The 14352-nt window shown below is 43.3% G+C and overlaps 1 protein-coding gene across 17 annotated transcripts in view; it reads left to right on the forward strand.

Annotated features, from left to right (window-relative positions):
* eif4g3a (eukaryotic translation initiation factor 4 gamma, 3a) overlaps positions 1 to 14352 on the forward strand; it is a 108623-nt gene that overhangs the window by 53761 nt on the left and 40510 nt on the right. For 15 of the 17 annotated variants that reach the window (XM_080729056.1, XM_080729043.1, XM_080729055.1 and 12 more), the window contains 4 exons: positions 289 to 547; positions 5125 to 5910; positions 7072 to 7160; positions 12041 to 12356. In XM_080729056.1, the coding sequence (XP_080585182.1) occupies positions 289 to 547; positions 5125 to 5910; positions 7072 to 7160; positions 12041 to 12356 (1450 nt within the window). The remainder of the gene's footprint in view (positions 1 to 288; positions 548 to 5124; positions 5911 to 7071; positions 7161 to 12040; positions 12357 to 14352) is intronic. The other 2 variants (XM_080729047.1, XM_080729052.1) reach the window with 2 other exon arrangements.

The raw sequence follows: 14352 nt of genomic DNA on the forward strand, positions 1-14352 counted from the left end.
CTTTCACCTTCCTCTTTTCTCCGTTTTCTTTCCCACCAATCTTTACTGCAAATTGATCTTCGCGCTTTCTCTCATTTCTGTCGTCACGTCCTTACGTTTACCTAACCCATACCCCACCGATCTGCTCCGTTTTGCTGCTTTCCTCCGCGCTGGGCTTGTTTTTTGCTTGTGTGTGTGTGCCTTTTTCTTGCCTGCATCTCTGCGACTGTTTGTCCGCGTGTCTTTCTGTGTTGCTAGTTTTTATGGCCGCATCCTCATTATCCTCACATTTTCTACCTCAAATCGCAGCAGCAGCCGCCGGGCCGCAGCCAGACTCCAGAGCAGCAGCTCCAACCTCCGTCTCGGCCTCCGTCTCGGCCTCAGTCACAGCCTCAGTCTCAGCCTCAGCAGTTCCATTCTGGATCCTACGCTGCCCTGGAGCCTCCGCAGCCACAGCCTCAGCCTCCGCTCCAGTCCCAGCAGCCCCCCAACACAGCTGTGGCTGCAGACAGCAAGCCTGGGCCAGGTCTGCCCACACCCCCATCCCCTACCCCAGTGGTTCTCACAGGTCTGCCCACACCCCCATCCCCTACCCCAGTGGTTCTCAATCTTGTACCCCAGTGGTTCTCAATCTTTTCAGACCGTGAACCCCAAAATAATCATATTTTAACGAGCACTAAGAGTTGAGGCGTTACATTAGTATGACACGGTTCTATTGTGAAAATAATATAACTAGTTTGCCTCTAATATTTGACAATTTGGCCAATGTTAAAGCCAAGGTATTAAAAAGTCCTTAAATTGTCACTTTAGAAATGTGCAGATACCCTCTATACACTTGAACTTCATGTCGGTTTGTTTACTGTTGAATGAGAAAACAATGTTGCACATTAAGTTAATCATCTGGGGGGTCCTGACCCACAGGTTGAGAACCACTGCCCTAACCCTCCCCTCCCTTTCTACCACTCATGACATAAGCCCTGTTTGGATGGGATTAGGTTTTTCAGGAAACATCTGAGACCATGTTACTAACATAGCGTTGTTGTCGTCTGGAAACCTTGTATGTCCAAAACGGTTTGTACCGTTTCGTATTTATCATTTAAAAAATGATTGAAACTGGTGAAAATAGCTGATCTACAAGCACACAATGCCGCGCATCACGAGGCGCTGTGTGCTTGTATATCTGCTATTTTCACTAGTTTTGTGCGACAGTCTTGTATGATGAAGCAGGGCTTTACTTTACGAAAAAAGGTACAAATTTGAAAGTTGGATATACTGTAAGAGGTTTCTGCCCTGACAGTGGCTGTCGGCCTGTCGCTTCTTGTAACCCATTCAGAAGGGATAGAATTTACCATAGTTTTCCCCCCAGATATATTATGGAACTGTGCCTCGTCTAGTGTGCACTGGGGGCCTAGTCTCTAGACGTGTGCACCTTGCATGGTCCACGTGATGGAAAAGAAGAAGTAAGGTGGTCAAAAGATTCTTGCGAAATATCTGTTAATCTCTGTTTTGCATGTTGTCATGCAAAACCTTATATGTAAAAAAAAAAAGTACAGTACATAAATTCAAATTCATCAACATTTTTATCATGAAAATACACTTCATGTTTTTAACCCTATGTCCTTGAGTCAAATCCACAGATGATACATTTGAATCCACATGGCATTACATTAATCAGAGTACCCCTGACTTTGATGAAAAACAGTCATACATTGTTTGGTTTTTAGTAATAACCAACTATATATTGAATAACCTATGAATATTCTTTCTTTATAATGGAGGTCTATGGAAATGTCTTGACTGTCTAGGTCTTATCTGGGTCCTCATCAAATTGTAAAGTTGTATTTAAACTGCCAGAAGGTTTAACTTGAACGAGTGACAAGGTCCATGATACCCAAGTTGAGTTGTGATGTAACAACTCAGGTGGAAAACTGGTAAACAACATACCAACCGTAAGTTAACGGTAAATATTTCCATATAACTTCCATTCGTCTATCATTATGTGTGTAAATGGTTTTAACAGTTGAAATCCAAACACCAGAGTTTATGCCTGGCTTCCATTATTCACATCTTGCAGTGGGCGATGTCATTGGTCTATCTTCATTGTTCATGTGATAAATCACTGGCTCTCAGTGTGAGGCCTGGGACCACCAGGATCTAAATGGACCACTTTGTACCTCCCCGCACCCCCCATAAGCATTTAGCCACAATATGTTGCTAGTAGTACTTTAACATATTGCAACAAGAATGTTACTGTTTTCCCTCAAATAATCAGAAAACACCCTCAGCTGGCAAAAGCCCTTGTGAAATGATGTGGTTTTGGTCATGGTAATCACAGAAGTCTCCCAACCGAACAGAAGTTTGTTTTTAAAAGAGAATTCAATGTTTTACATTTTTCTGTCCTCCATCATTGGCACTGTCTTGAAATCACTTGCGCAATCAAATAACAGCAGCCCTGCTTCTGAGAATGTTCTTTGACAGCCTCTCATATTTGATTCTTTGGACATTTCAAAAGAATAAGATAAAACACATGAAAATGTCTATAATGTATGCCTTAAGGCTTAGGTAATAATACCATGTTGCTCAAGTCGATGTAAATCATTGAATATAACGCAAAATGCAAAAAGGTAAACCATGTGTCGAATAAACACTATTTCCCTGAAACCTCTATGGGTCCCGCTGACTGCAACTCACGAATACGAAGTGCTTGTGTCAGGGCAACCACACTTTGCAAGCTCTGAAATTGTCTAGTTTACCTTGGATTGTCAGGTAGTAAGACAATCTCTTGCACTGCCTGCTCTAACAACTAGGTCAAGTTGGACAGACATTTCATTTGCATTCCGCTGACTCGTGTTCTCCGTCTGGTCCTGTACAAACAAGTCAATAATGGTCAGCATCCTTTGTTATACATACTGTAGCCTATCCCCCCACCTCCATTGCTCTGTGCCTTTTAATAAACAAGCACAACCCCATAATCATAATCACCACAACCATGGAGAGAAGTAGTGGTGTGCCTTCTGGCAGAGATCTGTGCTCCACTGAATGCCTTTTTCTAGTTGCATTTCTATTTTTGTGATACTGATTAATCCAGTATTTCTCAAGAGAAATCTGCTTTCACATCTGCTTTCTACGTGCATTGCTGAAAGAAAAACTTCCACTTTAATTTAAACTATAAATCATGATGCAACGCCGGCAAAGCAGTCTCCCTTTACCATAATTAAGCAGTATATTTAGTCATCCCTATACAGGAGATTAGGTTTTTAGAAGAATTACACTTTTCTGGAGTTGCGTATTATGCAGACTGCAGATCAACACCGATATATTGGTGTGGGATCTCTGGCAACATGGTCTGCATCTGTCTGTTTTGCCAACAATGGTCAGGCAGCCAGACACAAGTGATTCATGAGTGATTCGTTCACAAGAATTGAATCATTAGCGAGAGTCGTGAACAATTCGTTCAAATCCCTGAAATGTGTCTTTCACACTTTCGTTCCCCCCAATATCCCCCGGCACACGACGCGGGAGGGCGGGCTGTACTCGCGGTGTAATAAAAACGCTCCTGCGATTGTTTTTCACAGGACGTTTGCGCTATGAATGGTGAACGTGAACGAATCGTTTACTTTAAACGGATCATTACCGTGAACTAAATGATTCGTTCACTGAAATTAATTAACTCATTCGTAGTTTACGGCCGTAAAGCCCGTTAATTTCTCTATGTCTTTCACTGCCGGCTTCTCCGAGTCCTACCTGTTAACGTGGGCGCTCGTCCAGTTCCCATCGTGCGTGATCGGACACTGCTCGTGTGTTCGCGTATTCCATCAGCTTCTCAAATCCGTTGAAACTTTTTCAATTGATCAATAAGTTCTCCATCTGTAAGCCGCGGAGTGTAGACAGTAAGCTGGGCCAAAATAGAGGACGGACTTCCGCTTCCGGTTCAGGGACTCCAATGTTAACTGTTCTGCTGCCGTTGACAGTCCTCACCGTCATTGAAAGGGTTAATACCATGGCGCCGTTGACGGTGAGGACTGTGAATCTTACTGTATATACAGTAAAGATATTATCACTTACTGTACGTCGCTCCGGTCCCGCCCGCATCGGCAATGTCCGCGATTTGTTTACAACGCACGTCGGGCGTGCACGCGAAGTGAAGCTCCTCCATAGTAAATCCATTGAGAGGCCCATAAAGAAACTTCAATAACTCATAAAAGACATTTGTATACAAAAAGGGGGCTCCACTCTGCACACTCTAGACACGGGATGCGCGCAGCCATGTTTCCCTTCTGGACCCACACTGTCATGTGACTAGATGACGTAATCGTTGCCGTCAAGTGATAATCCAAAAAAACAAAAACAACCCCCTTCCAGCCCTTCAAAATAATAGCGGCGGCCTATGGAGGAAACGGCGTGGCACCGAGGCACCAAGCAACCTTCAGATTAAGAGGCACTAATTGTGTTAAAGGTGTCCGCTCAATAATGTGTCCGTGTAGAAACCGATCACGGAGCATTAGTTCCGGCCTATTTTAGTTGCGCTTCGATAAAAAAATGTTTTTTAATTAATTTTTATTACATTTACGGGCTCTACGGGCATGGCAGAGAAGGGGTACAAAGGGGTATTTTGATGGCAGAGTTTGTGTTAATTTCCCATCACTACCAGACACATTACAATACACTTGCATTTGAACAAAATAATTCACCCGTTGTCCTGCCCCTCTTCGCACCCATTGGTTGCTGTGTCCTTGTGGGACAAAAGTCCTTTCTCTCCATCCACTACCATTGAAATTCAGTTGCTTTTTATTGTTCAATTCTCATTTTAAACTTGGTTTCAGTAAAAAGAAGCCTCTCAGGTGCAGTAAAGTGACTGGCCATGTTTTTATTTCTCCAAAAATGACGTTTTAGAGAATTCAACATAAAAAAGGCAGAACCAGGGCGGGACAAGGCAGAAAGAGCCTGCTGGTTGGTCAGTCAGGGACCTATCAGAAGGCTGACAATGGGTGAAATGTAGCCTGAAACTGAACTTCTTAATTAAATTGTTATAAGTGAGTGGGACGATCATATCTTAAGATAACGATTGTATTTGCAGAAAAATGACATGCCTTTTTATTGATTGATCTACTGGTTCTAATTGAATTCTGTGCTTTGTTCTTGTAGACAACAAACCCAAATCTGAGCCAGCTGCTCCCAAGTCTTCCTCACCTGGGCTCGTACAGCCAGAACCCCCAGTGGAGAGACGAGAGGCCAGCGTACCTGTCATTGACCCCTCTCCTATTGTTGAACCAGAGCTTCCCAGTCCGGAGCCGGTGGTGGCCCCGGTTGCCCACCTGCTTCCTGCGGCCAACGCCAGCGAGCGGCGGCCGTCAGCGGGGGAGCCCGCCACGTTGGCTGCCACCTTGTCTTCTTCAGCCGGGGAGGCCAAGCCTCCTCCGGTGCCACCTCAGACGCTCAACATGGACAAGCCTCTTCCAGAAGCCCCGTGCACACCAACCGCGTCTCCAGCCCCGACTCCACCCAAGGCCTTGAACGGGCTGGCGGATGCTGTGGTGTCTGAGCTGGACACCCCAGTGAAGGAACCTCCTCCTCTGGTCCCCGCTGTACTCCACCAATCCCAGGCCTCGGCTGCTCCTGCTCCTAGGGAGGCCCTCTCTGAGACTTTGCCCTCTGACGTCAGGCCGGAGGTACCCGTTGCTGCTACCCTTGCCCCTGTAGCGCCTGTGGCCGTGGTGCCAGTCACCCTGCCCTCTCGCCCTGCCCCGGCCATGCCGGCGCCTCCTCCCGGCCTTCCGCCCCTAGTGCAGGCCACGGCGGAGGCCCCATCGGAGGCCAGTGAGCCTAGCAAGCCCTTAGACACTAAAGAACTCCCCCTCAAAGCAGGGGTGGAGACTGACTGCAAGACAGAGCCCCAGAATCAAGTACTCACCAGGAAGAGTCCCACTACAGGTATCCAGTACTCACTGTCACATACTGTAGAAGTAGGAACAGAAATGCTTTGACTATAAAAGAGAAAGAAAATGTAACCTGTAAATATTGAATAGCTATTTATTAGAGATGGATACAATTGGTAACAGGTTTTTATTATAATTTATATTGTTTCAGAATGATGTATCAAATGCAAAGTTGCATATAAACCATTAACCATTTAAACCCCAACAATCCTTATTCTGGGGAAAACCTTTGCAGAAAATAGCAGATATACAAGTGTATAACTCGTTGATGTGTTGTAAGCTTGTAGATCGGGTATTTTCAGTGAAGATATTTAATTTAGAGCTAAAAAATTAAATACACTAGTATAGAGCTCTGAGGGACTCCGCTCAACAACGTATGGGGTTTAAGCAGTTAAGATCTTCACTAAATAACATATCTGCTAGAATTATGACAGTGGTGCTGTTGTACATGATTTGGTGCCTTTTTATCATCAGGCCATAATTAGAAACAGGCCCTTATTTGTTAAACTAAGAAGATCTTCCAGTCTACTATGACAGATGGATCATTATAATGTGACCAGTTAGACTTACTTTTACAGTATTCTGCATAATGTAGCTTATTCAAGTGACCTCGCTGATCCAATGAATGTATGGAACCAAGTAAAGTAAAGTGCATTGTGACTCAGCAGGTCTTTTCCATACCGGCACACCCAGATGGAACTCAATGCTGATCTCAGCTCACTGTCAGAACGGTGTCAAATAGAATTTGTTTTATGATGACAGGTAACTTCTTTATCACCCAAAAACTATTATTCTTTTGAGTTCTCATTGTGTAACCCAGTGGCTCTCAAACGTTTTAATTTCAAAGACCCCTTTAACTCTTGAGAGTGTACAAATGGACCCTTACAGTCTTTGTGTTTCCATTTGTACACTCGGTTACAGACCTGCAAGGGTACATTTGGGACCCCCTCAAGGAACCCTGAACAAATCTTTCTTGGGTTTGACGTTAGGACTAAGGTACTCTTCCCAAGGACTAAAATATCTTTGCCAAAAATAGCCAAACGTTCAAGCTCCCTCGTTATTTTTGGCCGAACGTTGGCCCCAGAATACGGGTTCAAGTGGTAAAAAATGGCTGTCATAATAATTATGTGTGATTCACTGTTCTATCCTCCCGCAGTATGTCAAGCTGCTCCTGCTTCACCAAAGACCTGGAAGAAACCAAATGAAGTGGGCCCTGCCGAAGACGCTCTGCAGAAGGAGAATGAGGTAAACAGGGGCGTCACAAGGGGGGGAAAAGTGGGACTGAGTTACCAGGGCAAAAAGGTGGAGGAGGGGGCCTTAATTATTTTATACTTTAGCTATTGAAAAATAGTAGATATACAAGCTCACAGCGCTGCACCGAGTGCCGCGCTGCGAGCTTGTAGATTTGCTATTTTTGAAATGTCGTGAAAATGTGTGAAAATCTTTGAATATACCGATATGCATTTTTTAAGCGTACGTTTGTAACTCAAATTTTGCTTCTGGGGGGTCCCTGGAACTAAATATTTTGAGATGGGAAACATAGGTTCGAGTGCCGCGTTGCGAGCTTGTATGTCTGCTATTTTTCAATAGTTAAAAGCACAAAATAACGCGTAATAATGCGTTCCCAGTCAATGAATCCTTGTACCCAGGGCCCAGAATTTAGTGTGACTCCCCTGGAGGTACATTAAGTGCAGCTTCACCATGACACACTGTGAGCTTGGGGATGTGCATTTTTCCGGTGAGCGACACTGTCGTATGACAAGGATTCATTGTTCTGTTTGCTCGTATCGATTTTTACACAAAGGTCACCATGTGCAGTAATATCGAAAATATAGATGCATCCTGATGCCTCGTAGAATCAGCGCTAATAGGTGAACCACCATCAAATGATGAAGCCAGTGTAGATTCACACACACATTGGCAATTGCTCACTTACAATCGCTCTTGGGCTTAGTACAATAACTTCCATTGCTCACTAAAGTATAAATAATTGCATCCTCTAAAATGCAAAAATATTGTCTTCAGCTCTTCTGACATCACAATGATTCAAATGAATGGCCAAGACAGAATGAATTTTCACTGACCTGTTCTGACATCACAATGATGACTCGACCAGCTCAGCGTTGGCCTTACTAATCAGCCTACATTGTACCCGCTACCCGGCCCGGAAACGTTGTTATTATATCCCAGATGATGCCCTGTTAGGTTAACGACACTAATACAATCCCTTTTATGCCCATATATGGAGATCCCTGATGCCATCAATATTAACTCATTCTGAGCCCCAGACATTAACGGATTATAAAGTCCAGAGTGCCTCACTCAGGCCCCGTTAACGGCCATACTCTTATTTTGAAGGCCAAAAGTCCACAGCGCAATCACTTCCGGTCTGACGTCATCGGGTCCTGCGCCGGAACCGATCCTTGTCCACGTGGAGTTGTGTAATGGCGGACCGGGAGCTTTTATAACTGTGTAACATAAGCGAGCATCTGCCTCCATCCTAGCTTCTAAAGTGTAGTTTTGAGATAATGGACATTAAAGATGAGATCCCCCGTCCACCTCAATGTTATGGATGGGACTATTTTGTGCTTGTGGAGCCGTGATGATGCGAAATCAGCGACGGATTTCGTCTCCGGACCTCCGGCCATTGTTCTCGGTAATGTATCCGCCGTTACAGTAATATATTACTTTTCGCGAGATATCTCGGGAATGGCACTACAGATACTCGAGTACATTTCGCGAGATATCTCGGGAATGGCACTAAATCGGTTAAGCTCATATCTGGGAATCAGTGTTGATTTTGTCGACTAAAACTATGACTAAAAATGTTTGTCGACTGCGTTTTTTTCAATGACGAAAACTAAATAAAAACGAAATAAAAACTAAGCTGTGATGACTAAAACTGAGACTAAATATATTGACAATTTCGTCAACAAAATAAAAACTAGACTAAAACGTTAGGGAGGGACTAGTGGAGAAGAGAGTAATTTTATATTTGGTTCTCTCAGGTTTTGCATGCTGAAAATAGCCGATCTACAAGCTCACAACGCATCGCAGCAACCAAGTGTAAAATCAGTCATTATGATGCCATCAAGGCCTGCCAAAATACATTTCACTTGACTAAATCAACTGTAGATTTAGTCGACTAAAATCGTATGATATTTAGTCGACTAAAATTAGACTAAAACTAATACTTTTCAGGTGACTAGATTATGACTAAAACTAAAAGACATTTTATTCAAAAGACTATGACTAAAACTAAATCAAAACTTGCTGTCAAAAACAACACTGCTGGGAATGCCCATATATGGAGACATAGCCCATATCTGGGAATGCCCATATATGGACATATTGTGTCAGTCTCATGTGGTCTATGACGTCAAACTTCTATGATGTCAGACATGTCAGTCATCGCTATATTTGGGAAAATATGGCCACATTTTGGCCACATTGTGTCCAACTTAACCAACGAGGTCTGTGCATTTTTTGGTCAAAGTTGATCTCATGCCAAAGCGCAAGCGCTCGGCCAGCAGTCTGCTGTCACCCAGGCGGATGCGTGCAACACACCCATGTGCAGGCATCCCTTGTGCGCGACCTTGCCCTAAAGGGCTTCTCGCCCTTAGGGCGTCTTCCTAGTAGTGTAAGCATCTTTTTTTCCTCAAATGGTGAATATCTCATTTTGGAAGGCAAGACATGCAGAAAAGAGTGGGGTGCTGAGAACGGCGAGGAACTGAAAGGCACTATGTGGGCAACTGTTCAAATGGAAAATGTTTCCACATGTGTGGCAGTGAGCGGAGCGCAGGCAGATGACTGCAGGGTTTTGTTATGGTCTGAGGACATCAAGCAGGAGTTGGCCTATCCATCTTGTTGAAGCCCCACTCCGTGTGAAAGCACCTCCCGTCCCTCCATCTCAGTCTTCCCTCTCCCTTTCTCCTGCTTTTTTTGTCCGTCTATCTCAGTGGTTCTCAACCTTTACTTAACGGTAAACAAACTAACAAAGTTTAAGTGTATAGAGGCCGGTATATGCACATTTCTTAAGTGACAATATTGAAGGATTTTTTAATACCTCTAAAATGACAAATGAAACAGAGGCAGAAATTGTGAAAATAGCCGATCTACATACTCACAACGCCTATACAATATGTAATGCCTCAATTCTTAGGGTGGGGGGTACCCAGTTAAAATATGATTATTTTGGGGGGTCGTGGCCAGAAAAGGTTGAGAACCACTGGTCTATCTCACCCTCCCTTTCTCCCTCTTTCTTGCTCTTTTCATCGTCAGTCCTTAATCCTACTTGGTGTCTGCCTCTCCCCGACGCATTCAGCCTCTTCTACCTTAGAGCTATCCATCATGTTCACTCAGAGCCCACTCTTGGCAGGGAATCCATCTATCTCACTCCCTTGTCCTACTTACACAGTAAAATACTTGGTGTCAGAGGATAACAGATTTTCAACCTGCGTCCCATTTTTCTGATTTGAGATCGTTGTTTCATGTCATTGGGCGTACGTATTATGTCGATGGCGTGAAAAGCCTCGTTTGATGTATTCTATTCACTACGTCAATATTTCACAGAGAAATATATCGCAGAAATAGGGCATTTTTGCAACACTATATTATTGATCTCTCTGAAGATTAAAGGGCTTTGCAGACAGGCGCGATTTTCTGCAAAAACAGACAATTTCATTTTTTTTAAAGAAAACAGTGATTCTCTTTGACCTCATGCACACCTGCTCCAAATTTGCCGTGCGGGAAGTGGTTGCGGTAGTGCGTTTTTTCCCCAATTGAACCCAGTTCGATTTGTGCGTCTTTTCGCATGCTGTATAAACTCATCACTCCTTTTATGACTCCTTTTCGGATCCGCAGCGTGGATTCCACACAGCATTGCGCACCAAATCCAATGTGTTTTAATTATGCAGCAAACGGAAAAAAATGCAATGGTTGAAAATCACGCCTGTGTACAAAGCCCTTTAGAGTGAATATCAGCTAGGTTTCCCTTCACTTATATGGGTCCATTTGGTTACGTTTGTGCAGAGGATAAATTAACACTGAGGCTCTTACTGTGCACTCTTACGATTCTTTTACATCCCCTTCTCCTGCACTTTCTCCGCCCTCTGTTTCTTCCGTGCCCGTGTGTTTACTGTTCCCCCACTTCTGCTTGGTCCGTTCTGTCATCCTCTTTCACTCACTACGCACCTATTCTTCTCACAAACCCCATCTCATCCTCCTCTTAAAAGTCCTTGCTCTAAATATATACTATATGCATACCACAGGATTTAACATTTGTTTAAAATGTGGTCCCTAGATGATGTCATTACTATGCTGGTGCTCTGGATTTATTTTTCATGCTGTGGTCGAATGTGAAAGTGAAACAAAAAGTTGGATCGTATTTGATCATCTAAATTGGAGAGAAAAAAGCTTTGTTCTTGTGAAGCACTCTTGTATTTAACCATAATGAACCATCCCAATGCTGGGTGTGTCATAATAGGCGATTTGACGAAAATAGCAGATCAACAAGCTCACAATGTAACAACAGAACTGGTCAGTACAGTACTGTATATCCCTAACAGGGCACTCTCGCTGGCAGTTGACAAGTACATTTATTTTCATGTCGTCTCAGAGTTTAACAGATTTCAGCATCTATAAACTATTGTAGAGCGATCCATTATTTATGACCGAGAGTAGACTATGTTTTGCACCCTGTCCATCTGTCCGTCCGTCCGTCTGTCTGTGAGAAGCTAATTTCCGACACCATTAGCTTGATGCAGCAAAACTGCACTCACACTCCCTGGATGCCAGCGAAGAACCTGGAAGCAAATCTTTGCAAAACATTTTTTTTTATATTACTCCTACATATTTTGTCCAAACATCACACATTTTATCTCTATAGTCATGTGATCAAGATCGATCTGTAGCATTTTTCATATGCCATCCTGATTGGCTAAGATTTATATCTAAAGTTTGCAGGAGTGGTTCGCTTTGAACAAAATGCCTCAAATCATGAATGCAGCGTCATTTGGATATATTTACGTTCTATTTGTATTGCATATGGGATTTCATGTTGAGTGTGTTTTGTACATGCACAGTTAATGATTATTAATCTAAACATGTCACTTGGCTTCCAACAGGAGGAGCCCAGGCCAGTAGAGCCGGTTGTTCGAGACCAGATCTTGCACTCTGCTCCCCTGAGCAGCAGTCCTACACCTCTAACTCCAGCTTCCAGTCCGGCCCCGGTCCTGGTCGCCGTACCTGCTGCTCCATCTCCAGCTCCATCTCCTGGACCGGAGGCTGAGGAGAAACCCGCCACCCCAGAGGAGAACGGCGAGACAGAGCTGGAGCCCATGAGGAACGGAGCCGGCCACACCTCTGAGACGGAGAGCAGCGACAGCGGGGTCACCCCTGGGGACAAGGAGAATTCCACGGGGCCAAGCCAGGACATAGAAGGTAGAGGGACACACCAGAACCAGCTTTACAGTTTACAGTTTATAGTTTAGGCTTTTAGCAGACGCTTTTAATCCAAAGCGACTTACAATAAGCAGGTAATACATCACTATAATAAGCAAGATAATATGTCAGTACATCAACAACAATATAACAAATGCATAGGAATATCAATCTAGAAAAACAATAACATAGGTAGACCATGCACCTAATCAGTAAAAAAAAAAGAAAACGTTTCTAAAATGCTAACTAGCTTCATGTATGGTCAATGAGTGTTACAGTTGTCCTCCTTACACAATATTAAAAAATATGCCATACGCAAAATACTTTGCGTATGGCATAATTGAAGGGATTGGCCCTGCTACAAACATAGACGCTTAAAAAGCAGACTTTAGACAACACATTATAATGCATACAAAACATAACAGATGTAGTTCCAAAGGATGCCAGCTGGCTACTTTTTAACTGCCGTATTGGTGAGCTGCACTTCCTGATCATCCTGAAGCATAATTTATGCTCCATCGCACAACAGTGTTGCCCGTCACAAATACCGACTTACAAGCTCACAACGTTTCTAGCTTGTATTCGGCTATTTTTCGATGCGTGATACCGCAAGTATGAATCTTAATGATTGTTGCAGCCAACAGAGCAGAGCCTACTTCACAAAAATGAAAGATCAACCGTTTACTCACTACTTCTTCGTGTGTGCACGCCTGTCAGACACTTGCCATATTTGTACAGTTTGCTAAGTCCAATGTTGTTTTTTAGTTTGTAATGCTTTGTCGCAGTGTCATATTAAATATGTATACATTGTGAGCACTGAGCATGTGCAACATGCAACCTATCTTAACAACACAGTTAGTTAGTCACACTACAAGTTCACTCCAATTTGTTGATACTTACACTTGCATCTATCTCATCCCTTTTATTGTGCTAAAGTGTGCATACAAAGTACAGCCAGTGGTTGTATTTAGCCACCACACCATCGGTCTTTATCTTGGTTCCATTGGTATTTCGCTTCTGACTATACAATTACTACTGCTGTGTTTTTATTGGTCATTTTTGTGTTCGACATCGTTTACATTAATGCTCATCATCGCGTGTTATATCTGATCAGTTTTTCCTGACAGACACCAGTTGTTCCAGCAAGCAAGTTTATCACAGCAGAATAATGGCACGTTAAAAGTCTCATGTGTGGGGTTATATTTATGGGTTATTGCAAGCTGCTCATCATGATGATTACTGTATTGATTTGGAGTATTACGACTTTTATCAGAAACGTTCACTCAGTGCTTGTGGTGAATTTGTAACATTAATGTTGTGTCACAACAATCATACTTAGCCACTGTAGAGTTCAAAGACATGCTTATTTCTTTTAACTTGTTTTGGTGTATTTGCTTATTATTATAGGCCCCTGTATTTGCCCTATTATTATTATTTATATTTTAAAGTAATGGAGGCCTTTCATAATCATTTCCTGCACATTTTATTACAGCCATAAAGTGTGTAACAATCCCTTTTAGCCATTATTGGAAAGCTCCAAGCGCCTTTATATTGCCCCTGTGACCTGGTTGGATTCCGGCTTTCTACTATTTCCTCCCAGCTGGACATTGTACACACTTAAGGAACACCCTGTGGTGGAATGGCTCGATTGATTGTTCTCTCTCCAGATTTCTCATTCCAAGGGGTAGTTCTGACCCTGTGGATCAGCGGGCAACACCGTCGTATAAATCAGGGGTCTTCAACAGAGGGTCCGGGACACTTGGGGGGGTCCTTAGAGTTACTACAGGGGGGCTGCCAAATCCTTGTGTAATAGGATAATTCTTTTAAATTAACAACTTGAACACTCGCATCCCTATTCCGAGGAGAACTTTAGCCAAAAATAGCAGATGTGCAAGCTCTCAACGAGCTTGTAGATCTGCTGTTTTCGGCAAATAGGTTAGCGGTAAAAAAGAGCAGACCAAGTACATAGTGAAAGGTCAAGTTTACAAAATATCGA

Source organism: Nannobrachium achirus (assembly GCF_963921795.1).
Source record: "Nannobrachium achirus genome assembly, chromosome: 6".
NCBI lineage: Eukaryota > Metazoa > Chordata > Actinopteri > Myctophiformes > Myctophidae > Nannobrachium > Nannobrachium achirus.